Source organism: Esox lucius, chromosome 1, assembly GCF_011004845.1.
Source record: "Esox lucius isolate fEsoLuc1 chromosome 1, fEsoLuc1.pri, whole genome shotgun sequence".
NCBI lineage: Eukaryota > Metazoa > Chordata > Actinopteri > Esociformes > Esocidae > Esox > Esox lucius.
In genome coordinates this window covers 39,049,348-39,074,464 of record NC_047569.1, presented here as the reverse complement: position 1 = coordinate 39,074,464, position 25,117 = coordinate 39,049,348, and the positions used below count along the sequence as shown (strand labels likewise).

At 44.5% G+C, this 25,117-nt stretch overlaps 1 protein-coding gene across 3 annotated transcripts; it reads right to left on the bottom strand.

Annotated features, from left to right (window-relative positions):
• Positions 1 to 3,455: 3,455 nt before the first annotated feature.
• On the bottom strand, positions 3,456 to 23,218 carry tmem91 (transmembrane protein 91). Of its 3 annotated transcripts, none has more exons than XM_013135544.4 (4): positions 21,954 to 23,218; positions 9,426 to 10,624; positions 5,603 to 5,749; positions 3,456 to 4,476 (listed from the first exon to the last, which is right to left on the bottom strand). In XM_013135544.4, the coding sequence occupies exons 2-4, from the start codon at positions 9,876 to 9,878 to the stop codon at positions 4,321 to 4,323; spliced, it is 756 nt and encodes a 251-aa protein (XP_012990998.2). In that variant the 5' UTR covers positions 9,879 to 10,624; positions 21,954 to 23,218; the 3' UTR covers positions 3,456 to 4,320. The 3 variants fall into 3 exon arrangements, with proteins under 3 accessions (XP_012990998.2, XP_012991000.2, XP_019898519.2); XM_013135546.4 differs by having other exon boundaries at positions 9,426 to 10,609; XM_020042960.3 differs by having other exon boundaries at positions 9,426 to 10,605.
• Positions 23,219 to 25,117: the final 1,899 nt, after the last annotated feature.

The window sequence follows — 25,117 nt, the reverse complement described above, 5'->3', positions numbered from 1 at the left end:
TTATTTGAACAGTAGTCTTTTAAATGTACATACATTAACACAAGGGATTTTACTTTACGAACTCGGTTTAAAAGCAATATTATAGAGACACCAGACCAGGTCACTTGCTGACACAACCTTTCACCCTTGACTTCTGACCGCTGAACTCTTAACTTGACTAAATGGTAGGTACATGGGTCTTTTCTGAATATTATTTGCTTAACGCTGGTGTCCTCTCACACCTCATTGTGAAAAGGAAAACAGTATCTGAGTTGAGTTCACAGGGAGAAGGTTGTGTTCTACAACATGGTATAGTTGGACAGAAGTTTGCTTGTATGTGGTGAGAAGGTCCATCTCTGCTTTGGCTTAGTCAGGTAAATGACGCGTATAGAGGTGAAAAGCACTTGAATCAAAATCAGCTTGTTGTGCAAGACATTTTAGAAAGAAAGCATACTGTCAAAGTGTTCATCCTTGATGGAAGATGGCTGTCTTGAAGGACTCTTCCGTTTGCCGAATTATATTGACATGTCCTGTGACACGATATGAGAAATGGCCTAAACTGTCAATGTACGGGGTGAATATCCACAGTTCCATGTTTTCCTTCCAGCTAGCCTTTTCAGTCACCCTCCTCAGTGTTACACCGCTGTTACAGTGGGGTCTTTTAGGGTCTATTTCAACACTGGTTGTTTTCACACACGGCGTATTAAGAAGTGCATTTAGGGTTGCAAAGTACATCCTGGTTTTCCAATTCTGGTAGGAACATTTCAGATTTCCTACTTTTTCTACTCCAAGAGATCTTTCAACAAGGATTTCTAGAAAATCTGAATATTTTATTAATAAATAAAGAAATATTGCGAACACATTGTTCATTAAATCAAATTCAGTCTTGATACAACACTGATTTTTTGAAATGCACAAAACAATTTATTTGAGTTAGAACGAGGTTAAACAACTTTAGCTTGACTGACCCTGTTGAATTTAATCAATCACTGAACTGATCAATTGGCTCCACTAGTCTGGATTTGTGCAAAGTTGGAACAACCTTCTGAAGTTCTGTAAGGTTAGAACTGCCCGTCCAGTAGTTGGGAGTAACAAGTTAAAGTGACCATAGTCCTGCTCGTCCTAGAAAGCAAAATATATAAATACAAGCTCAATACGTTTAGTCTCCAGTATTTTACACATTCCAAGGTCTCTTTATCGACTAGCTTTTTCCTTCATGGCACACTGAACTCAAGCGCTGACAACCGAGGTGGCTAGAGATTCAGTCATTGTTTGGATCAGTCCAGACATTACAGAGTTTTTGAGACATGCAGAATGAATGTGATTAAGGTGACAGAATACATGCTTGGCATTGAGGAATCACTTATTATAAACTGCAAGCTGTGGCCGGTATTCGTGTGGAGATGGGAATGTCCCAGAGCACATGGCTGTTGTCATGCAGTAGTAGGTTCTACTGTGTTCCAGCGGTGATTCAGCAGTGTTGCAGTGGGAATGCAAGAGAACTCCCAGCGATGAAGCAGGAACACAGATGGATGTGTCACTGTTTGCTGGTCACGGTGAACTATCCCTGCACTTTCAACGGCAAAGTTGGGTGTGGGACCGGTTGGCCCTGTCAATGTGCCTACGTAGTCTGAGGGACTGGCCGGCCGTACAGCTTTGTCGGCCAAGCCAGGAGGTAATGTCCTGGTTGCAGCATACCGACAGAGCCCAGGCCTCCAACAGAGGGCAGTTCAACTCCGCCCTGGTCAGATGGGTTGGACGATGAACAGCGTTGCCTTGTGTTGGAAACTGCAAGCTAAATAAATAATGGCTGTAGGCTCGGAACAGCCCTGTCCTCCAACGTGATAAAACAGCCCTGTCCTCCAACCCAACATGTGATAGAACAGCCCTGTCCTTCAACACGTGATATTACAGCCCTGTCCTCCAACATGAGATAAAACAGCCCTGTTCTCCATCATGTGATATTACAGTCCTGTCCTTCAACATGTGATAAAAAAGCCCTGTCCCCCAACATGTGATAGAACAGCTCTGTCCTCCAACATTTGATAAAACAGCTCTGTCCTCCAACCCAACATATGACATTACAACCCTGTCCTCCAACATGTGATAAAACAGCTCTGTCCTCCAACATGTGATAAAACAGCTCTGTCCTCCAACATGTGATAAAACAGCTCTGTCCTCCAACCCAACATATGATAGATCAGCCCTGTCCTCCAGCATGTGATAAATCAGCCCTGTCCTCCAACATGTGATATTACAACCCTGTCCTCCAACATGTGATATTACAGCCCTGTCCTCCAACATGTGATATTACAACCCTGTCCTCCAACATGTGATATTACAGCCCTGTCCTCCAACATGTGATATTACAGCCCTGTCCTCCAACATGTGATATTACAGCCCTGTCCTCCAACATGTGATATTACAGCCCTGTCCTCCAACATGTGATAGAACAGTCCTGTCCTCCAACATGTGATATTACAGCCCTGTCCTCCAACACGTGATAAATCAGCCCTGTCCTCCAGCATGTGTGATTAGTAAGAACAGCTAGGCGAGATGTGCCTTAGAGGACACCAGTCTCAATCTCCATTTCTTCCGATATACTGACTGGCAATTGCTGTTAAGAGGCAAAGCCATAATTGTTTCCCAGCAGAGTTTCTTCATGATGTGTTTAAACGTTCCCATCGAGGCAGAGATACTGACGGCAAACAAGCTTGTTGGTAGACGTCAATTCCCTAAGTGGCAACCTATGGAGGAGAAATACGCCTCTGTATATTTGAGCAGTGGTGAGTGACTGGAGCCCTGTAGGACTTGTTCCTCTTAATGGAATGAGTCATCTCAACATCGCAGACACGGTACCATTGACCTCAGTCACTTTACCACTCTGCAGACTCTCCTATATACTCCTCACTGCACTCTCCTACATACACCTCACTGCACTCTCCTATAGACACCTCACTGCATTCTCATATATACCTCTTACTGCACTCTCCTATATACCCCTCACTGCACTCTCCTATATACACCTCACTGGATTCTCCTATATACCCCCTCACTGCACTCTCCTATATACACCTCACTGGATTCTCCTATATAACCGCTCACTGCACTCTCCTATACACCCCTCACAGCACACTTCTATACACCCCTCACTGCACTCTCCTCTTTTCTCTCTACTGACTCTCCTCTCTTCTCTCTACTGACTCTCCTCTCTTCTCTCTACTGACTCCTCTCTTCTCTCTACTGACTCTCCTCTCTTCTCTCTACTGACTCTCCTCTCTTCTTCTCTGAATCTCCTCTCTTCTTCTCTGACTATCCTCTCTTCTCTGAATCTCCTCTCTTCTTCTCTGACTCTCCTCTCTTCTCTCTACCGACTCTCCTCTCTTTTCTCTACTGACTCTCCTCTCTTCTCTCTACTGACTCTCCTCTCTTCTCTCTACTGACTCTCCTCTCTTCTCTCTACTGACTCTTCTCTCTTCTCTCTACTGACTCTCCTCTACACTTCTCTGGCGAGTGTCTCTCTCCTCTACCCTGCTCTGCAGTGATTCCTCTCTACTCCTCTCTGCCGCGTGACACCTCCCTACTCCTCTCTGGAGAGTGACTCCTCTCTACTGAGCAACTCCTCTCTACCCCTCTCTACAGAGTGACTCCTCTCTGCAGAGTGACCACTCCCTACTCCTCTGTGCTGCCTACATATCAGCCAGTTAAGTTCCAGTGGCCATATTCTGACCTTATATTTGAGACGTCTTGCTCAGTTGCACATGTAACATCACCACATCGCTTCCCCAATGATCATGCTTTTTTTACTTTTCCGTCACATTTTATTGTCATGTTCTGTACCGAGTGACATTGAGAGCCTCCCTGCCTCTCTGAAAATGGGTTGCGTGAATCCTGGGGAAGGAGGTTGGCTGTTGGGCCTGAGAGGAAACACTGCACCAGGCGTCCCGTGGTCGTGGATTCCTCTCATGGCCCCCCTGTGGCCGTCAGAAGTGTCTTGCTGCCTCCCTCTGCTCCTCGGACTTGTCGCGACCTTCACACAGACACACGATTCCATTCTTCTCATCTGTTTCTCTCGGGCCATCTCACTAAGTGGGATTGTCGCGGACGAAGGCAGCAGGGTTCTCTCTGAGGCCCTGACACCGGGACGGTTCCTCCCCGACGCCATAGCGGCGTATATTAATTACTGGTGAAATGTACAGCGTCTGTAATGATTAATGTGTGCGATTGTATTGAAGTAGACAGATTGTGGTGTCACACAGCTCTTCCATGATACGTCTCTGTGGTGTTCAACATAAATCCAGGTGTGTGTGTGTGTGTGTGTTCTGGGGCGCCAGTCTGGTTTTACGTGGGTTTCCCGGACAGATAGGAGATCAGAGCAGCGATGGCACAGATGTACGTGATGATCCCGAACAGGATGGACAGGACGGAGAGCCACAGGGCATGGCGGGAGGCAGCGCTCGCTCCCTGGAAGTCCCCCTGTGCAGATGCCTTGTTGGTCTGGATACGAAGTGAGACCGAGAGGAGGTGGAGAAACGGGGAATACAGAGGAGAAAGAGGAGACTGTGTTTCCAATTTTATTTTCAGAAATTAAGCAGAATCAGTAAACCTCTCTGTCTGTCTCACTGGCTGTCCGTTTGTCTATCTGTCTCTCTCACTGTCTGTCTGTCTCTCTGTTTGTCTTTCTATCTGTTTGTCTGTCTTTGTCTCTCAGTGTCTGTCTGTCTGTTTGTCTGTCTGTCTCTCTGTCTGTCACTCAATCTGTCAGTCTGTCTGTCTGTTTCTGTCTCTCTGTCTGTCTCTTTGTCGGTGTCTGTCTGTCCTCTCTCTCTCTCTGTCTGTGTTCTCTCGCCCAGTGTTCACTCATACTGTTAAACAATTGAGGTCACGTCTTTTCACCCACGGTCATACACTGTGCTGTCCAATCAGAAGAGGACACTGATCCATAGGATGAAGAACGTCTTCATTCACACGTGGAGTTCACACATCCTTTATCTCTGACACTCCCTCTTCTACCAGCTCATTTATCACTTTCTCTTTACTTGCCTTCCTCCCTCAAAAAAAAAAACGTTTTTCACAGTAACCCCGATTCCAGGTAGCAACATTATTGGAAATCCATGTTCTGGGGCTGCTTGTTATGAGTGTAATTAAACCCTAACATAGGCTATTGATTGGTGTGGGCCTCTGCCTTGCTGCCAGTTAGTATATATATACACACACACGCTCACTCTCTTTCTCTCTCTAATGGAAAAACCCCTTACGAGTTAGTGTGCTAATGGTGACAGATGACAGGTTATTTAAAGCTGTTCAACACTGGGCTAAGGGTGACTGGAGGCTAGGGTTTATATTACATCTCTGAATGTACACCTTTACAAACATAGCTACCTTTAAGTCGGCCTGACGGTCAAGAACGTGCCCTGAATACTCAAGTATTCCTATTGACCTCAGAGTCAGAACCAGTATCGATCACGTTTCATGTTCAGTCAATTCAGAAAGACAGTTCCAATCTGAACTGTTTTGCATTGAAAAGCATTCATCATTCTGAATGCTAATGTGCTTCCTGAACTGAGTGGAATGCAGTCAAGGCCAGGCCAGCCCACTCAACCTCCACCAGACCCACACTCACCTTCTGAGACAGGTAAAAGGCAGCGATGCCCAGTGGCCAGAAACAGCAGAGCATGGAGAAGAAGGCGAGGCCCAGGTAGTCCTGGGGAATCACCAGGGGGAAGTTACCGTCGCTCTCTGTGTCGCTGAAGTCATCGCTGGAAGAGTCCTGGTACAACATGGACACACAAACACAAAGAAGAGTTGCCGGTCATTACAAGGCTACTATACTTGCAGATTAGTAGCACCCAAATGCGCTTTACATTTCTTGCTGTACTGATATTGCAGTGGTTGTTGTAGTATTGTTGTGGTTTTGTAATGTTGTAGTAATGTTGTAGTAATGTTGTACTAATGGCTGAAACTGTGAACATGGTGTTTATGATGCTCCATTTTCGACAGTTCCTGTAAAATGACAATGCATGAGTTGGCTGGTGTAAGATAATGTGATTGAATGGATTATCCACACCTCCTCTCCTCATCCCACACCTCCTCTCCTCATCCCACACCCACTCCTCATTCCACACCCACTCCTCATCCCACATTCCCTCCTCATCCCACACCTCCTCTCCTCATCCCACACCCCCTCCTCATCCCACCCCCCTCCTCATCCCACCCCCTCCTCATCCCACCCCCTCTCCTCATCCCACACCCCCTCCTCATCCCACCCCCTCCTCATCCCACACCCCACTCCTCATACCCCTTTTCTTCCTTACCTCCTCTCCTCATCCCCTTCTCCACTCTTCTCTTCATCCTGTCTTCTTATCTTAACCTCCTTGTTTCCTCATCCTCACCTCTTCCTCATCCTAACCTCCTATTCTCCTCATCCTCTCTTCACCTATCTCCCCTCTATCTCCCCTCTATCTCCCCTCTATCTCCCCTCTATCTCCCCTCTCTGTATGCCTTCATCAGGCTGTGTACAATCAGTTTTTCCTTTCTCTCTGATCCTGCCTGATTATGTCATGTGTTTTGTTTTTTTCTTCCTGTGTGAATAATGTTTTGTTTTTTTCATTTACAGCGTGATGTGCTTTGTAAATAATTCACATCTCATAAACATTTTGTCAAATGCAGTCTCACCCAACTCACCCCTCCCCAAAACCACCAAGAACCCCTTTTCGAAACTCCCAACAGCCTCGCCACCTCAGGGCTTGTTTACATTATGCTACATTTGCTGAGACATATTGAAAGGAGACTCAAGACGCTAGATTATCTTGTTGTGTAAACTTGCAGACATGCTATATTACACGTTAAAGCTATGGAAATTATTACGCAAACCGAGATGAGTCCATCGTTTTATTCTGTCTCTCATAATGTGAACAAGCTCTAAGTCTGACTTGGCTCCCCCCATCACCAACCCACATCTTAAACAGGCTTTCTCTGTCTGCTAGTCAGATTACAGAAGGAGATGACATTGGAGGAAATCAGAATAATTTGTCGCCACACATGCAGGGTCAGCAGGTCAAACCGTAGCGTGGGCCAGTAGACCCCTCTGACACGGCGGCGCTGACAATTTATCCAGCCATCATGTGTGTTCTCTCTCCGTTCTGCGGGTCACAGAATGTTCTGTGATGTCCTGTGAGTGAGGGATTGGTCTGTAATCTTTCTGTGATGCTCTGATCGATCACAGTGAACGCTGAAAGTACTTTGTTGCCAAGGCTCCTGTCACAAAACAGACAGTAGCAGTCTCTGGAGGGATGTGGGTTTTATGTGTGTGTGTGTGTTAGTTTGTGGCTTGTGTGTGTATTTGTGGCTTGTACTCCACAGTACTTAGGCATTGGTAGTCAATCAAAAAAAATGGGAGCTTGTTTGTTTTATGTGTTTTGAGGTCATGGCCAGGTCATGATCAGGCAAGTATACCACATTCTCTCTGCTTGCACTTTCTTTCTTCGTCTACTTACCTGCCTGTCTGTGTATTTGTCTGTGTGTGCACGTGTTTCTGTCTGTCTGTGTGTGCACGTGTTTCTGTCTGTCTGTGTGTGCACGTGTTTCTCTCTTCTGTCTGTGTATTTGTCTGTGTGTGCACGTGTTTCTGTCTGTCTGTGTGTGCACGTGTTTCTCTCTTCTGTCTGTGTTCCTGTCTGTCTGGTTTGACATTGAGTTTGAAAACAATTATTTCAAAGTGTTCTTGATATGTTCTTGATATGTAAACTCCCAATGAAATGCTGCATCCCTATTTCACGCTAACTAACAGGAGCCACCCACTTTTGCACTTACATGGGTACTGAGGAAGAGTTAGAAAGAGAGAGTGAGAAAGACAGAGTGAGAAAGAGAGAGAGAATGGAGAAAGAGAGTGAGAGTGAGAAAGAGTGAAAAAGAGAGAGAAAGAGAGAATGAGAAAGACAGTGAGAAAGAGAGAGTGAGAAAGACAGACTGAGAAAAAGAGTGAGAAAGACAGAGTGAGAAAGAGAGAGTGAGAAAGAGAGAGAGTGGAGAAAGAGAGTGAGAGTGAGAAAGTGAGAGAAAGAGAGAGTGCAGAAAGAGAGTGAGAAAACGAGAGTGAGAAGGAGAGAGTGAGAAAAAGAGAGAAAGTGAGAGTGAGAGTGGAGAAAGAGTGAAAAAGAGAGAGAGAAAGAGAGAGTGAGAAAGAGTGAGAAAGCGAGAGAGTGAGAAATAGAGAGAAAGAGAGTGAGAAAGAGAGTGACAAAGAGAGAGAGTGAGAAAGAGAGAGTGAGAAAGACAGAGTGAGAAAGAAAGAGTGAGAAAGAGAGAGTGGAGAAAGAGTGAAAAAGAGAGAGTGAGAAAGAGAGAGTGGAGAAAGAGAGTGAGAAAGCGAGAGTGAGAAGGAGAGAGTGAGAAAAAGAGAGAAAGTGAGAGTGAGAGTGGAGAAAGAGTGAAAAAGAGAGAAAGAGAGAGTGAGAAAGAGTGAGAAAGCGAGAGAGTGAGAAGGAGAGAGTGAGAAATAGAGAGAAAGAGAGTGAGAAAGAGAGAGTGACAAAGAGAGAGTGAGAAAGAGAGAGTGAGAAAGAGTGTGTGTATTCATGTTTGTGTGTGTATGTATTTATGTGTCTCATGGAACAGATGTCAGCCTTTCCCGGGACACAACAGGGATGTATTTGTAAAATTGTTTAATGTTTAACCTTGCCACGAGGCAGGACAACTACCGCAGAGATGGACTGAGAATACAAACATGGCCATTTAAAAAATACCTTTATCTTTACGACTGGTGTCTTTAAACACCTGCCAGATTTCATATTCAAACAGACAAATTTGTTATGATTCCTATTATTAGCTAACGTTATTTTCCCCATTGAATCCATCTGAAATGTGAACATATCCCTAAGTCATCATTGACACCCCACATTACCCTTCAGTCATCTCCGGCGTCCCACATTACCTTACAGTCATCACCAATGTCCCACATTACCTTACAGTCATCACCAATGTCCCACATTACCTTACAGTCATCACCAATGTCCCAAATTACACTAGTCATTACCTAATTGCCACATTAGCCTTAAGTCATAACCAATGTACCACATTATTTCACAGTCATCACCAGCATTCCACATTACCCTGTAGTCATTAATGATCAGGCACATTAGGCTCCCTCACCAGGAGAGAATAAGGCTCTGGACAGAATTTACCCAGCTGTCCAGTTAAGCTACAGGCTGGGCTAGCTGCGCTGATGGGCTGTTAGATCATATGCCAGCGTCTTGCAACATCCAACCGAATTCCCCAGTTTATAAAACATCACACCATTTAGCAAAGGCTTTATTCAAAGCGACTTACAGTCATGCCTGCATGCATTTCGCATACGTGTGGCCACACCAGGAAGCGAAACCTCCACAACCCTCTACATTGGAACCGCCATGCCCGAACAAATCACCCGCACAGTACATCTCCCTCACCTCGTAGTCGGGCAGCAGGTCGTCCTCGTCGTCCTCCAGGCTGTAGGAGACAGAGTTGACTTCCTGCTGGGCCTCAGCCAGCAGCTTCCTCTCCAGAGACGAGCCGGGATGGAAGTCCACGAATGTCGTCTCGAGGTAGTCCTTGTTCGCCAGGCAGAGGGCGTCGGGGTGGCCCCAGAAGGGGGCGTTGGGGTACGGGGCGCTGGGGAGGGAGCTGGGGTGTAACAGCTGTGGCTGGGTCTGTGGGTGCTGGGGTCCCGCCCGTCCTCCTGGCCCCCCGCAGTACCCTCTCCTGTCCAGCGGTGGCAGTGTCTTATCCCCCTCGCTCCTCATCAGGACGCCCTTGAACAAGCCGTTAGGGGTGCAGGTGGTAACCGGGCTCCGGGGGTCGGTCTCTGGGCTCTCCCCTCCCAGGAGCGGATGTTGCAGTTCATCCAGGCTCTCCATCGGCATCCCCGTCCGGTCTGTTAGCTGGCTAACGCAGCCGACGGCCTGGTCTGGTGGGTTGCCGATGCATCAACCGGTCAATGCTACGGACCTCAGTGTTGCAGACAAAACAGAGCGTGCACGATGACAGTCCTTTTGGATTTAAGAGAAGGCGTCCGCCGCCTCGCTGGCTTCAGGAGCGTGACGATAATCCATATTAAATCCAATTCTTAAATGTTTCTGCTATTACAGGCCTTGTTCTCAAACCCCCCAGAGATAAGCACGAATCATCTGTCCTCAGTCCTCATCTGCGTTCATTAGTGTTCTGTGGTTATCCTCGGTTATGCACTACTGTAATATTTTCTGCGGCGTTGGAGTGTGTTATGTGGTGTTAAAAAGATGTTCTGTGGTGTTATAAGATGTTCTGTAGTGTTACAGTATATTCTGTTCTGGGCTCTTTCACTTTCTCACATCAGATGTTATATTTTTCAGGGGTTGAAGACTGAAGGCCCCATGGTTCACACGCAGGAGCTTGTGTCTCTTTTCATGTATATGCTAATGTTGCAGTGGCTCGTATTACATCCTGATGATAGGCTACCTAGGTTAGTGCCGGGACGGGAGGACCAGGGAGATACTGGAACCAGGTTGTCAGCTCGAAGTCCTCCTCAGGGTTTCACTCTGTCTAGTGTAATCAAACATCAATTCTTCATTCTCTCAGATCGGCATTGCAGACAATGATGTGGACGTCTATTGTCTTCCTGTGTAAAAATAACCTAGATGAATAAAGAATGGACTTGAAGATGAATGTACAAAACAAAACAAAAGCAGAAATAACTATAAAGGAACCATTGTCATGCTGTCTGTGACTTCGCTGTTGGGTTTGAGCTGCAGTGTACTGCCAGCACACACAGCCAAGCAGGGAACATAAGGCTTTAACTGGGTTTTGGAAGGTTTAAAATAGGGTTTTGGAAAGCTTTTAAATAGGGTCTCAGAAGGTTTTAAATAGTGTTTTAGAATATTTGTAATAGAGTTTTAGAATGTTATAAAAATGTTTTTAGAAGGCTTTATATAGCGTTTTAGCATGTTCTAAAATGGTTTTAGAAGGTTTTAAATTGGGTTTTAGAAGGTTTTGAATGGGGTTTTAGAAGATTATAAATTGGGTTTTAGAAGGTCATAAAAAGGGGTTTGAAAATGGGTTTTAAATAGGTTTTTAAAAGGATTTGTGTTTAGAATGTTTGGAATGTTTTAAATAGGGGTTTGAAGTAGCCATGTGTACATATTTGGGGACACACAGGATGGAAAGTCTATACATGCCTAGGGAACCCCTTGTCTTCTGGTGAGGGTGAAATGGGGACTGTTTCGGGGGCCAGGTAATCTAGAAAAGCGATCCGGGTCCAGAAATATGTCTTTCCTCTAGCACTGTGGTCAGCCGGGTTTCTCCACTCCAATCAGCTGAAGCTCTGCAGGGGCTGAAGGGCAGGTAATGGAGGAACCCTGCAGTAGATTTATGTCCTTGTGTTAGCAGGTCAACGCGGCTACGCGGCAGGACGGGAGTACTCCTAAGGGCCGTTTCGTTTCTCTTTTTTATTATCCCCAGTCTGACAATTCGCTGCGCTGCTGTTGCCCGGGTTCATTCAGCGAGGGAGCTAGTGGGTCGGTCGGGCCGGTCAATCGGTCTGATGGTCGATCAGTCTTCTGGTGAGCCGGTCGTTCCGTCGGTGGGCGGGGGTTATGGTCCAGGGGCTCGTCTCCTCCCCCCCCCCGTCAGCCGATGTGGTACAGCTGCAGCACCGCCCACAGGAGAACAAGCTCACACATTCTGGAAAAAATTAAATCAAACCTGCATCGCAGTGGCCCCTTTTCAGCGGTTAAATTAATGGGCCGGACTTCGCCGCTGCATTAAAACCTACAGCTACGTCCAGGCTGACGGCCATCACCGGACTGCTTTTTTCACTAGTCAGAGGGCGTTTGTGTGCTTGAGATGAATATATTTAACAAAAACAACAGGGTTCCAGACGGTCTGCGTCGCTGAGGCTTCACAGGCTACGCAGCTGAAACATGAATGTCATTTCCTGTTGAGGCGACATTTGCAGTGGTGTTTACTGTTTACCATTCATGCGTTCCTGGCTGAGGTGGAAACCATGGCACAGTGCTGAGCCTCTTCTGAACGGATTCCTGAACTTACAGCTCAGTGGTGGGTTCAAACAGACCCCTCAGTTTAACACGAAGTGTAATGTTTATTGTCTATTTCCATGTTTATTTGTATGCATTTCTTAATTATGTACAGTGCCAGTCAAATGTTTGAGCACTACTACTAATTCAAGGGCATTTGTTTAGTTTTACTCTTTTCCACACTGTGGAATAATAGTGAAGCCATCAAGACTATGAAATAACATAGCTTTAATGGAATCATGTAGTAACCAAAAAAGTGTTAAACAGACCCAAATACATTTATATTTTAGATTATTTAAAGTAGCCACCCTTTGCCTTGTACTTTTCATTCTCTCAACCAGTCTCATGAGGTAGTCACCTGGAATGCATTTGAATTTACAGGTGTGCCTAGTTAAAAGTACATTTTCAGGCTGTATGTGGTTGTGTGCTGTCTTGCCATCTTGCAACTGAATGCCCTTTGCCCTTTCTCTGGGACTGGTTCTCAACTGACTTACCTGGTTAAATTACACTGAAAAATAAATACATCTTTGCACTTGTGCAAAGAGACTGTCTCTGGAGTTCATACTAACGAATCTATGAATGCAGGGATGCCATTATCAGGTCTGGTCTATAGTTTTCTTGGTTACTATCAGTACACACTGGAAAGCAGAACTGAGTCAGAGATATCCTATAGCTACCCATTTATATTACAATTTGACCTTTGTACAGTATGTTATTTCATGATTCCTTCTGCTCCAATGAGTTTTGTTTGTGTTGTAGTCGTTGTCAGGTGCTGTCAGTGAGATGGAAGCCTCTTTCTCTTTCTACAACTGCCAATGAGGCTGAACGGGTTCCTCTCTACCTCACCACAGAAGAACCTGGAGCCACTCCAAATTACCCTCAGGAAGAAATCGTTGTGGACACACTGGTTGGCTCACACAATGCACCAATGTTCCAGCTCACACGCCTCTACGGATACCCGTCAGTTTGGCACAGAGGGAATATGTGTCTGTCTAAATCACTACTTCATCTGTTTGGCATGGAGGGCCTTGTCTCTGCCCACAACACTATCTGCCCTCATCCCCCAAACACAAAATAGTAGCTAGCTAGATTTTTTTTCTTCATTTTGAATCAGCAACATTCTGGCACGTTTGCATTTTGGATAGGCAGACAAGTCTAGCAGTCCCACACTGAGCCAAACAGGGAATAACTCCAGATGCTAGTGACATGGTTTAGTGGAATAACTCTGTGCCCCATGGAGACACGGTTTAGAGGAGTAATTCCATAACCCATAGTGACAAGGCATAGGTAATAATTCTGTAGTGGAGCTGTTTTTAAGAGTGTCTTTTTCAGGCCGGGCACAGTGTTGTTTGTCACATGGTTTCACAGAAGGTCTGTCTCCTGCAGTCGCCATGGCATCGACTAACGGAGATCGCAGTACACAAAAAAATAAATAAACAAATAAATCACAACACAAATGGAAATCAACATTATCAGCCCACTACGCTCCTTGACGCAATGCAGGACGCCTGTCTATAATCAGAGGACAGTCAGGAGGCATAATTTACAGTCCAGCATGACACTCCATCTATGGGAAAAATAAGTGGAAATCAAAAAGTAATGGTCTGTTATTGTCTGGCTGTGTGGAATAGAATTAGACTGGGACGCTGGCATTGTAGGCAGAGTTCTTCCTCTGTCCAGTGTCTGTGTTCTTTTGCCCATCTTAATCTTTTCTCTTTACTGACTAGTCTGAGGTACTCTGCCTAGAAGGCCAGAAACCTGGAGTTGCCTCTTCACTGTTGACGTTGAGACTGGTGTTTCTTGGCAATTTCTCACATGGAATAGTCATAATTACTTAGAACAAGAATAGACTGATGAGTTTCAAAATAAAGTTATTTGTTTCTGTCAATTTTTAGCCTGTAATCGAATCCATAAACGCTGGTACTGAGGATACTACTTTACTACTGTAGTCTAAAGGCCAGTTTTCAGCTGTGCTGACATCATTGGGAAGGGGTTTTTAATGATAAATTAAAATGAAACATGTGGATTAGCAAACACAACAACACAGGAGTGATGATGGGCCTCTGTACATCTATGTATATATTCCATTTAAAATCAGCTGTTTCCACCTACAAAAAAGATAAGCATTTGTATTGAGTGTGGATGTGTTGGTCTTTGTATTGAGTGTGGATGTGTTGGTCTTTGTATTGAGTGTGGATGTGTTGGTCTTTGTGTTGGGTGTAGATGTGTTGAAGGTTGGTCTTTGTGTTGGGTGTAGATGTGTTGAAGGTTGGTCTTTGTGTTGGGTGTAGATGTGTTGAAGGTTGGTCTTTGTGTTGGGTGTGTAGATGTGTTGAAGGTTGGTCTTTGTGTTGGGTGTAGATGTGTTGAAGGTTGGTCTTTGTGTTGGGTATAGATGTGTTGAAGATTAGCATTTGTATTGAGTGTAGATGTGCTGAGTGTTGGTATTTGTATTGAGTGTACATGTGTTGGTCTTTTTGTTAGGTGTAGATGTGTTGTGTGTTGGTCTTTGTGTTGAGTGTAGATGTGTTGTGTGTTGGTCTTTGTGTTGGGTGTAGATGTGTTGATGGTTGGGTGTAGATGTGTTGATGGTTGGGTGTAGATGTGTTGATGGTTGTGTGTAGATGTGTTGATGGCTGTGTGTAGATGTGTTGATGGTTGGGTGTAGATGTGTTCTGTGTTGTGTGTAGATGTGTTGTGTGTAGATGTGTTGATGGTTGGGTGTAGATGTGTTCTGTGTTGTGTGTAGATGTGTTGTGTGTAGATGTGTTGATGGTTGGGCATACAGCACTAAATATTACCATGACTACATGAAGTCTCTACCTTGGTAACAACACATTTAACAAAACAAGTCAATCTCAGAGACCGTAAGGATTTTGTCTGTAATATCAGGCTATATATTGTATTACTGTCTCATTTATAGATTTATATGATCCTCCTACTCCTTCCTCTCAACCTCCTCTTCATGCACCTCCTACTCTTTCCTGTCTTCTTTCTCCCTCTCCTCCTTCTCCTCTTCATGTTCCTCCAATAGCACCTCTGCCTCCTACTAGTGAAGGAGCGAGCCCACAGATCATTTAGCAGGGTTTCGATGACCTCAGCTTGTAGGGAGAAGGGCGGCTGAGAAGGGTCTTGTTCAAAACACTGTGACTCACTCTCACCAACACACAGATGCATATTCAGTAACCATCCACTCAGCTCGATAACACCGACATCCCCTGGCCAGCCACCAGAACATTTCTTTGTAAGCTGTTTTGGTAGCCTCTCTTTCCTCTGCCTCCCTCTCTCGTTCTTCCTGTCTCTCTGCCGTGTTTCGATTTCCCTCTCCCCTCTGTCTACCCCAGTAACTCTCTCCTTCCCTCTCGCTCTCTCTCCTTTCTCTTTTTCTCTCAGTTCTGATTGTGTTCATCATAGAGGAGCCAGTCAGTTGTGTGAAGTGAGGAAGGACAGTCTCACAAATCACACTCTGAATCACAACTTTTTTCCTTCCTTACCCTTTTCTTTTCCCTCTCCATCCATATCTCCACCTCTCTCCCCCACCTCCTTCCTACACCTTCTCTCTCCCCCACCTCCTTCCTACACCTTCTCTCTCCCCCACCTCCTTCCTACACCTTCTCTCTCCCCCACCTACTTTCTCCCTCCCCTTGCCTCAATCCCTCTCCCTCTCTCTCTTTGCTCATTTCATTTTTTAATGTCTTGCCTTTTATTTGACTTTTTTTCTTCCCCATAACTCTTCTGTGTCTCTATTTCTTCATCTTCCACACAATCTCCCTGCTGAGTCTCATGCTCAAGGACTGTGGTCACACACACTCACAAACACACACAGACACGCACACTCACACACACTAACACACAATGTTACTATATTGCCATCTTTGCAAGCAGAGCAAAACTGAGCAGAGCAGAGCATTGAAAGTAATTGCTGTAATTTGTCAGTGTAGAGATGAAGCTTGAAGATTCAGAGAGAGAGAGAGAGAAAGAGAGAGAGAGAGAGGGTGAGAGAGAGATGGATGGATGGAGACAAAGAGTAGAGTGTGAAAGACTGAGAAAAGAGAAAGCAAATAGAGAGAGTAGAGGAAAGAGAAGGGAAGAGACACAGAGAGATGGGAAGGAAGATGGAGAGAAATAAAGAGTACAGGGAAAAGGACAGGGAAAAGATTGAGGCAAAAAAGGAGAAAGAGATAGAAAGAAAAAGTAAGCAATGGCATAGACTCAACAGACATATATTAACATATATTACATATTATTATTGATCCATACAATACTGATCAGTACATTACATTTTATTACTGATCCACACAGTACTGATCCACACATTATATATTATTACTGATCCACGCATTATATATTATTACTGATCCACACATTATATATTATTACTGATCCACACAGTACTGATCCACACATTATATATTATTACTGATCCACACATTATATATTATTACTGATCCACACAGTACTGATCCACACATTATTACTGATCCACACATTACATATTATTACTGATCCACACAGTACTGATCCACACATTACATATTATTACTGATCCACACATTATATATTATTACTGATCCACACATTATATATTATTACTGATCCACACATTATATATTATTACTGATCCACACAGTACTGATCCACACATTATTACTGATCCACACATTATATATTATTACTGATCCACACAGTACTGATCCACACATTATATATTATTACTGATCCACACATTACATATTATTACTGATCCACACAGTACTGATCCACACATTATTACTGATCCACACATTACATATTATTACTGATCCACACATTATTACTGATCCACACATTACATATTATTACTGATCCACACAGTACTGATCCAGACATTATATATTATTACTGATCCAAACATTACATATTATTACTGATCCACACAGTACTGATCCACACATTACATATTATTACTGATCCACACATTATATATTATTACTGATCCACACATTATATATTATTACTGATCCACACAGTACTGATCCACACATTATATATTATTACTGATCCACACATTACATATTATTACTGATCCACACAGTACTGATCCACACATTATATATTATTACTGATCCACACAGTACTGATCCACACATTATATATTATTACTGATCGGCACATTACTGATCAATACATTACTGATTATTTCTGATCCATACATTACTAATGACTACTGATCTATACATTGCTGATTATCATTGGTCTATACATGACTGTTTATCACTGATCCATAGATTTCCGTCTGTCTCTCTACACCACCCCCCCTCTGTCTCTCTACACCACCCCCCCTCTGTCTCTCTACACCACCCCCCCTCTGTCTCTCTACACCACCTTCCACTGTCTCTCTACACCACCTTCCTCTGTCTCTCTACACCACCTTCCTCTGTCTCTCTACACAAACCTCCCCCTCTCTCGACACCACCCCCCCCCCTCTCTCGACACCACCCCCCCTCTGTCTCTCTACACCACCTTCCACTGTCTCTCTACACCACCCCCCCTCTGTCTCTCTACACCACCTTCCTCTGTCTCTCTACACCACCCCCCCTCTGTCTCTCTACACCACCTTCCACTGTCTCTCTACACCACCTTCCCTCTGTCTCTCTACACCACCCCCCCTCTGTCTCTCTACACCACCTTCCTCTGTCTCTCTACACCACCTTCCTCTGTCTCTCTACACAACCCTCCCCCTCTCTCGACACCACCCTCCCCCCCCTCTCTCGACACCACCCCCCCTCTGTCTCTCTACACCACCTTCCACTGTCTCTCTACACCACCCCCCCTCTGTCTCTCTACACCACCTTCCACTGTCTCTCTACACCATCCTCCCCCCTCTCTCGACACCACCCTCCCCCCTCTCTTTCTACACCACCCACAGTCCCTGTCTCTACCTTTTTTTGTACATCTACATCAGGTTTCTATGGTAACACAGACAGCAACACTGTATGTTGTCATCTATTTCCTCTCTCCTGGGTAATGAAGCGGGGACTAATTTGCCATTTGAAAATGTTCCCCTGGTCCACTTGATAACTCTGACATCACTCTGCCATGCTTTTCAGTATGTTTGTGTATGTGTGTGTCTGTTTGTGCATGAGTGCGTGTATGTATGTGTGTGGAAATTAGCTCATTATTCTTGCTATACTGTATGGTTGTCCCACTCATTTCAGACTCTTACGGTGACCAGTAGGACACACATGCACACCACACATGCACACCACACATGCACACCACACATGCACACCACACATGCACACCACACATGCACACCACACATGCACACCACACATGCACACCGCACACACTTGCACATCGCCTATATCTAAACAATTCTGCAACCCAGTAACCCCTATCTCGTTCTCCTCCCCACCCTCTCTCTTCTAACCGCTATCTGCTTCTCTCTCACCCCCTCTTTCCCTCTTTCTCTCCCCCTTTCCCTCTTGCTTTCTCTCTCATCCCCTCTTTCTCTCCATCTCCCCCTTTTCCTCTTCTGTCTTTCTCTTTCTCTCTCCCGCCTCTCTCTCACCCTCTCTTTCCTTCTCTCCCGTCTCTCCCATATATCTCTCTTATACATTTCTCTCTCCATCTCCTTCTCCCCTCCTTCTATCTCTCCTCCTCCTTTCCTCCCCTCTCCTCTCTCTGTGTCTGGTTCAGTGTATGATGATGTCTGGGGGACAGAGGAAATCATCCGTCTAACGTCTGCAAATAGCTTCAGTGGGACCCACTATGTTTCTGCGTATCGGCTTTGTTGTGCTCCGTTCGTTGCAGCTGCTGTTCTTTTGATGGTATTCCCTGATTCTGCTTCTGACTGAGCTCACAGTGTGTGTGCGTGTGTGTGTGTTTGGGGGGCAGTTGAGTGTGTATGTGTGTGCTTGCGTGTGCGTTTATGCGCAATCCTTGAGTGTGGGATTAGGATTTAGGGTTAGATGTGGATTAAGATTGATGGTCAGGGCTCGGGTTTGATTTAGGATTAGTGACAAATATTTTTAAGGGTAATCAATTTTCATGCTCCCATTTATATAGCTACATATGTGTTAGGGTTAGTGTGTGTGAGTGTTCATGTGTGTTTGTAGATAGGAACATGGCATGTGGTCATGTACTGTATGTATCTACTTGTTAAAACAAATTGATTAAATAATTATGTTCACACACACACACACACACACACACACACACACACACTGGTTCAGCCACATGCTCACAAATAATGATGCTAACGCTCATCATCACAACTGTTGTTTATCTTTGCCGATCATAACAGATGCAGATGTAGTTTGTGAATAAATAGGCCTACACATGTAGGCTATTAAGGCTTTATCTGGTATTTTCTATAGGCACGGTAGAATTGCATGTGTGCGTACGCGGCTTTACATGTGCCGTGGAGAGTGATTGTTATGGCTGTTTCTGGGGGAATGTAGCGTGTAGCCACTTTAGACGCTTATTAAACATAAAGAATACAACGTGCCCCCCTACGCAGAACCGTCACGTGTTCCGCTCGCTGATGTCTCCGCGTGAACACTCTGCTGAGCCCCAAAGCACTCTCAAATCTCCACGACAACCAACTACTACAATGACCGATCTGAAATGATCGTCGCCGTGACGATATTTAGTTAGTCCTATACACAGTACCGTGAGAAAAAAATTATTCGATCCCCTGCTGATTTTGTACATTTGCCCACTGACAAAGAAATTCTAAGTCTATAATATTAATGGTAGGTTTATTTGAATAGTTAGAGACAGAATAACAACAGCAAAAACAGAAAAACACAGGTCAAACATTTTTATAAATTGATTTGCATTTTAATTAGTGAGATAAGTATTCGACCCATCTGCAAAACATGACTTAGTACTTAGTGGCAAAACCCTTGTTGGCAATCACAGAGGTCAGACATTTCTTGTAGTTGGCCACCAGGTTTGCACACATCTCAGGAGGGATTTTGTCCCACTCCTCTTTGCAGATCTTCTCCAAGTCATTAAGGTTTCGAGGCTGACGTTTGGCAACTCAAACCTTCAGCTCCTTTCACAGATTTTCTATGGGATTAAGGTCTGGAGACTGGCTAGGCCAATCCAGGACCTTAATGTGCTTCTTCTTGAGTCACTCCTTTGTTGCCTTGGCCATGTGTATTGGGTCCTTGTCATGCTGGAATACCCATCTATGACTCATTTTCAATGCCCTGGCTGAGGGAAGGTTCTCACCCAAGATTTGACGGTACATGGCCCCGTCCATCGTCCCTTTGATGAGGTGAAGTTGTCCTGCCCCTTTAGCAGAAAAACACCCCCTCAGCATGTTTCCACCTCCATGTTTGACAGTGGGGATGGTGTTCTTGGGGTCATAGGCAGCATTCCTCCTCCTCCAAACACGGCAAGTTGAGTTGATGCCTAAGAGCTTGATTTTGGTCTCATCTGACCACAACACTTTCACCCAGTTCTCCTCTGAATCATTCAGATGTTCATTGGCAAACTTCAGACGGGTCTGTACATGTTCTTTCTTGAGCAGGGGGACCTTGCGGGCAATGCGGATTTCAGTCCTTCATGGCGTAGTGTGTTACTAATTGTTTTCTTGGTGACTAAGGTCCCAGCTGCCTTGAGATCATTGACAAGGTCCTCCCGTGTAGTTCTGGGCTGATTCCTCACCGTTCTCATGATCATTGCAACTCCATGAGATGAGATCTTGCATGGAGCCCCAGACTGAGGGAGATTGACAGTTCTTTTGTGTTTCTTCCATTTGCAAATAATCGCACCAACTGTTGTCACCTTCTCACCAAGCTGCTTGGTGATGGTCTTGTAGCCCATTCCAGCCTTGTCTGGGTCTACAATCCTGTTCCTGACATCCTTGGACAGCTCTTTGGTCTTGGCCATGGTGGAGAGTTTGGAATCGGATTGATTGATTGCTTCTGTGGACAGGTGTCTTTTATTCAGGTAACAAACTGAGATTAGGAGCACTCCCTTTAAGAGTGTGCTCCTAATCGCAGCTCATTACCTGTATAAAAGACACCTGGGAGCCAGAAATCTTTCTGATTGAGAGGGGATCAAATACTTATTTCACTCATTAAAATGCAAATAGTTTTTTGTTGTTGTTATTCTGTCTCTCACTGTTCAAATAAACCTACCATTAAAATTATAGACGGATCATTTCTTTGTCAGTGGGCAAACATACAAAATCAGCAGGGGATCAAATAATTTTTTCCCTCCCTGTATGGGCCTATATGTATTTCCGTGTGTTAGGTTGGGGTCACTCACCAACGCACTGATTTAGGTTCCGGGTGCCAGGATTCGTTAAGTAGCATACTTATTAAAATGTAATCACTTTGATCAACAACCGATAGGCTACTATTGCCCCGACTCTAATTCACATAATTTTGTTAGCGTAGTTACATCATTGTTTTAGTGTTGTCACATCATTGTTTTAATGTAGTCAAATACAGATTTTGGCTTAATGTTTTTCCTGAAAGGTGAAAGTGGCTAATACAAATACAATTGAGAGAACAGCACATCGCCCTATATTTATTTTATAATCTTAATCTTTTATAAACCAGATCATCCTCACTGATTTCATTTTTGATGGATGGGTGGTAATAAGCTATATAGCTAAATACAATTGCAATTACATTTACCCTTAAATCTATATCATATTAAATTGTACATACTGGCTGCCAATGACAGTAAAACGAGAAATGGTACCTAACATCATTTCGCAGGTTGTTTCTTCTGGATGGAACGACCTCCTTATCTTTTTATTTAACGTCTTTACCAAGGGAAATAGAACAATCGCATAATGTTTTTTACCGTCTTCATGAGCGGAATCAATAATATTTTAATCTCTAATTTAACGTTTTTGGAGAAAAAAAATCTTGATCTTGTTGCTCAACATCGCGATGAAGGGAAACAAAAACAACCTCTTACCTCTCTGAGCGTCTGCTGTCCTTCACCGTGTTCTCCACTTATCATCTGTCCAATTTGGTCCGCAGCGGAGATCCTGGAGAACGGAGGAGAGGAACAATCCAGCAGACTAGTCCAACACTCCAGAATAATAACGGCCACTCAGCGGAATGGTGTTTCTTCCGCGCGTTAAGAGAGTGAGTGCGGATAGAAGTGTATGTACGCACGTGTGCGGGCATGCGCGCACGAGCTGCGCTTTCAGCCTCAAGATGTATGTAAATGTTCTGATGTAAACGTGTGAATTGGACTGGATGCCCTTTTTCAGAAAGATTCAACCGCCTATAGACTACCCCCCCCCCCACATGTAGCCTAAACACTGTCCAACATACTGGCTACATGGCTCAGAAGCCTTCCGCAAGGCCAGTCACCTTAAAGAGCTTTATTGGCACGGGATGCATTTGTTTACATTGCCAATGCAAGTGAAAAATAAAAAGGATAAAGTTACTATAATATATAACAGAAGGGGAAAGATTCTCGCTCTCTGTTTCAGTTCACCAGAATTCAGTCTATCTCCTGCCTGTGTGTGTTTGTGTGTGTGTGTGTGTGTGTGTGTGTGGGTGTGTGTGTGTGACAGGCGGTATAGTTCCTCTTTAATCCATTTAAAGCAGGGTATTTATACCACCAAGGCCCTTTCAAGTTGTCTCCTGTAAGCTTTTTCTGTGACTTTCAAACTAAAGTATAGAAGCTTTCTGTCATCTCACTCTCCCTCTGCTCCTCCTTTCTCTCCCATATCTCCTCTTGCGCTTTCCTACACCCCTTTTCTCCCCCTTTTACACCCCCTCTCGCTCCTTCCTACACCTCGCCTTTCTCCCTCTCTGTCTCCTACACCTCCTTCCATTCTCCTTCTGACACAGACTCTTTGCATCTTACACCTCCCCTTTCTCCCTCTCTGCCTCCTAAACCTCCTTCCATTCTCCTTCTGACACAGACTCTTTGCATCGTACACCTCCCCTCTCTGCCTCCTACACCTCCTTCCATTCTCCTTCGGACACAGACTCTGTGCATCCAACACCTCCCCTTTCTCCCTCTCTGCCTCCTACAACTCCTTCCATTCTCCTTCCGTCACAGACACTGTGCATCCTACACCTCCCCTTTCTCCCACTTTGCCTCTTGCACCTCTCTGTCTCTCTTATCTTCTCCTTCCTACACCTCTATTCATCCTCCTACAACTCCCCTTTCTCCCTTCCTAGCCTCACACCTTCTTTCTCTCTCTCTTTGCCTCTTGCAGCTGTGCTACCATATCAGATGACCATCTCTGGGTCCTAAAGCCTGTTATTGTGAGCAGAATGTTTTATTCATCCGGTCTGTCTCCACCCCTCTTTCATTCTTTTGTTGTTGTATAGGTGAAGTGGGCAATATTTGTTAACATTGCCCAATCAGGTTTTTAGAAGTTCTACATTTGAATCAAACATTACACATGAGATTCATAATGATAAAGGTCTTTTAAATATGTACATGGTTGCAATATACTGAAAATAATTACAATCAGGAATAACAAGGGAAAAGAAATAGAGATATATAATATTTAACATTATTTGGTGTTATGTTGGTTTTGGGCCACAGGTTGCCTTTTTCTCATGACAACTGGGAAAAAAAATCTTGTGTCAGTGGTTGAACTTTGGGATATTTTGCAGTTACTTATGTTTATTAATATTTGGAAAATAATTCTAAGGAAATTATATTTCTTTCCATTTTGCAATTTAGGTAGTGCAGCTCAGTTTCCACTTCTTTGATTGACGAGGCTGTACATAGTCAAAGTTCTTGGTTTTTGACATGTTTATTAGAACAGGTGCTAATCGGTCATAGAGGTCAGTTAGTCTGTCACTGTGTACTCTTTGTTTCAATCATCAATCAATCAAAATGTATTTATAAAGCGCTTTTTACAACAGCAGTTGTCACAAAGTGCTTTACAGAGACACCCGGCCTTAAACCCCAAGGAGCAAACAACAGTAGTGTTGAATTTCAGTGGCTAGGAAAAACTCCCTAAGAAGGTCGAATTTTAGGAAGAAACCTAGAGAGGACCCAGGCTCAGAGGGGTGACCAGTCCTCTTCTGGCTGTGCTGGGTGAGATATTAAGAGTCCAATTGGAATAATAAATAAATTTCTCTTGGCTAAATCCAGAGTATATTTGATTTTAGACTAGGTCAGAAGTATGACCAGGTGGACAAGGACAGGAACAGCAACGGTCCCCCCAAACCAGGTAATCCGCAGGTGTGGACCAGGACCTCATCTCCTTCTAAAATTTAAAATTGGAGGAAACTGAGAAAAGTTAGTAGTACATCCCTCATGTCCCCCAGCACAATAATATAGCAGCGTAACACCTTGGAAACTGAGACGGGGGGGTCCGGTGACACTGTGGCCCTACCCGGGGGAGGCCCCGGACAGGGCCCAACAGGCAGGAAATCAATCCAACCACATTGCCAGGCATCAACCAAAGGGACACCCACCAACCGCAACCCCCCTGAATGAGGGCCGAGTATTGCTAGCAGCGTACAGCCAAACTGCACAAGTGCGCAATAGAGAGTCAACAACAAGCCAGTGACTCTTCCCCCGAAGGGCATTGGAGTGAGGGCATCCCAGTGGCGACGAGAGCCCACCTGGCAAGACAGCAAGGGTGGACAGTATCAAGCCTACTGGTCACCTTCACGCCCCCGGGCCAGGCTACACCTAATTATAAACCGTGCTGTAGAGATGAGTTTTTAGTAGACACTTGAAAGTTTGCACTGAGTTTGCATTTCTAACCTTAATTGGCAGATCATTCCACAGGAGTGGAGCTCTATGAGAAAAGGCCCTGCCGCCAATTGTTTGTTTAGAAATTCTAGGTACAATTAAAAGGCCTGCGTCTTGCGATCTAAGGTTACGTGTAGGTATATATGGCTGGATCATTTCAGCAATGTAAGTAGGAGCAAGTCCATGTATTGATTTATAGGTTAAGAGTAAAACCTTAAAATCAGCCCTAACACTAACAGGCAGCCAATGTAAGGATGCCAGGACAGGAGTAATGTGTTCAAATTTTTTTGTTCTAGTTAGGATTCTAGCAGCTGTGTGCAGCACTAATTGAAGTTTATTTATTAATTTGTCTGGATAACCAGAGATAAGAGCATTGCAGTAATCTAATCTAGAAGTAA

Excerpts from the sequence above, each read along its gene's own strand:
- tmem91 (XM_013135544.4), bottom strand. The coding sequence starts at position 9,878 with ATGCCGATGGAGAGCCTGGATGAACTGCAACATCCGCTCCTGGGAGGG. Across the intron at positions 5,750-9,425 it reads ACCTGCTGCCCGACTACGAG|GACTCTTCCAGCGATGACTT; the intron begins GTGAGGGAGATG and ends ATGTTGTACCAG. Across the intron at positions 4,477-5,602 it reads CCTTTTACCTGTCTCAGAAG|ACCAACAAGGCATCTGCACA; the intron begins GTGAGTGTGGGT and ends CTTCGTATCCAG.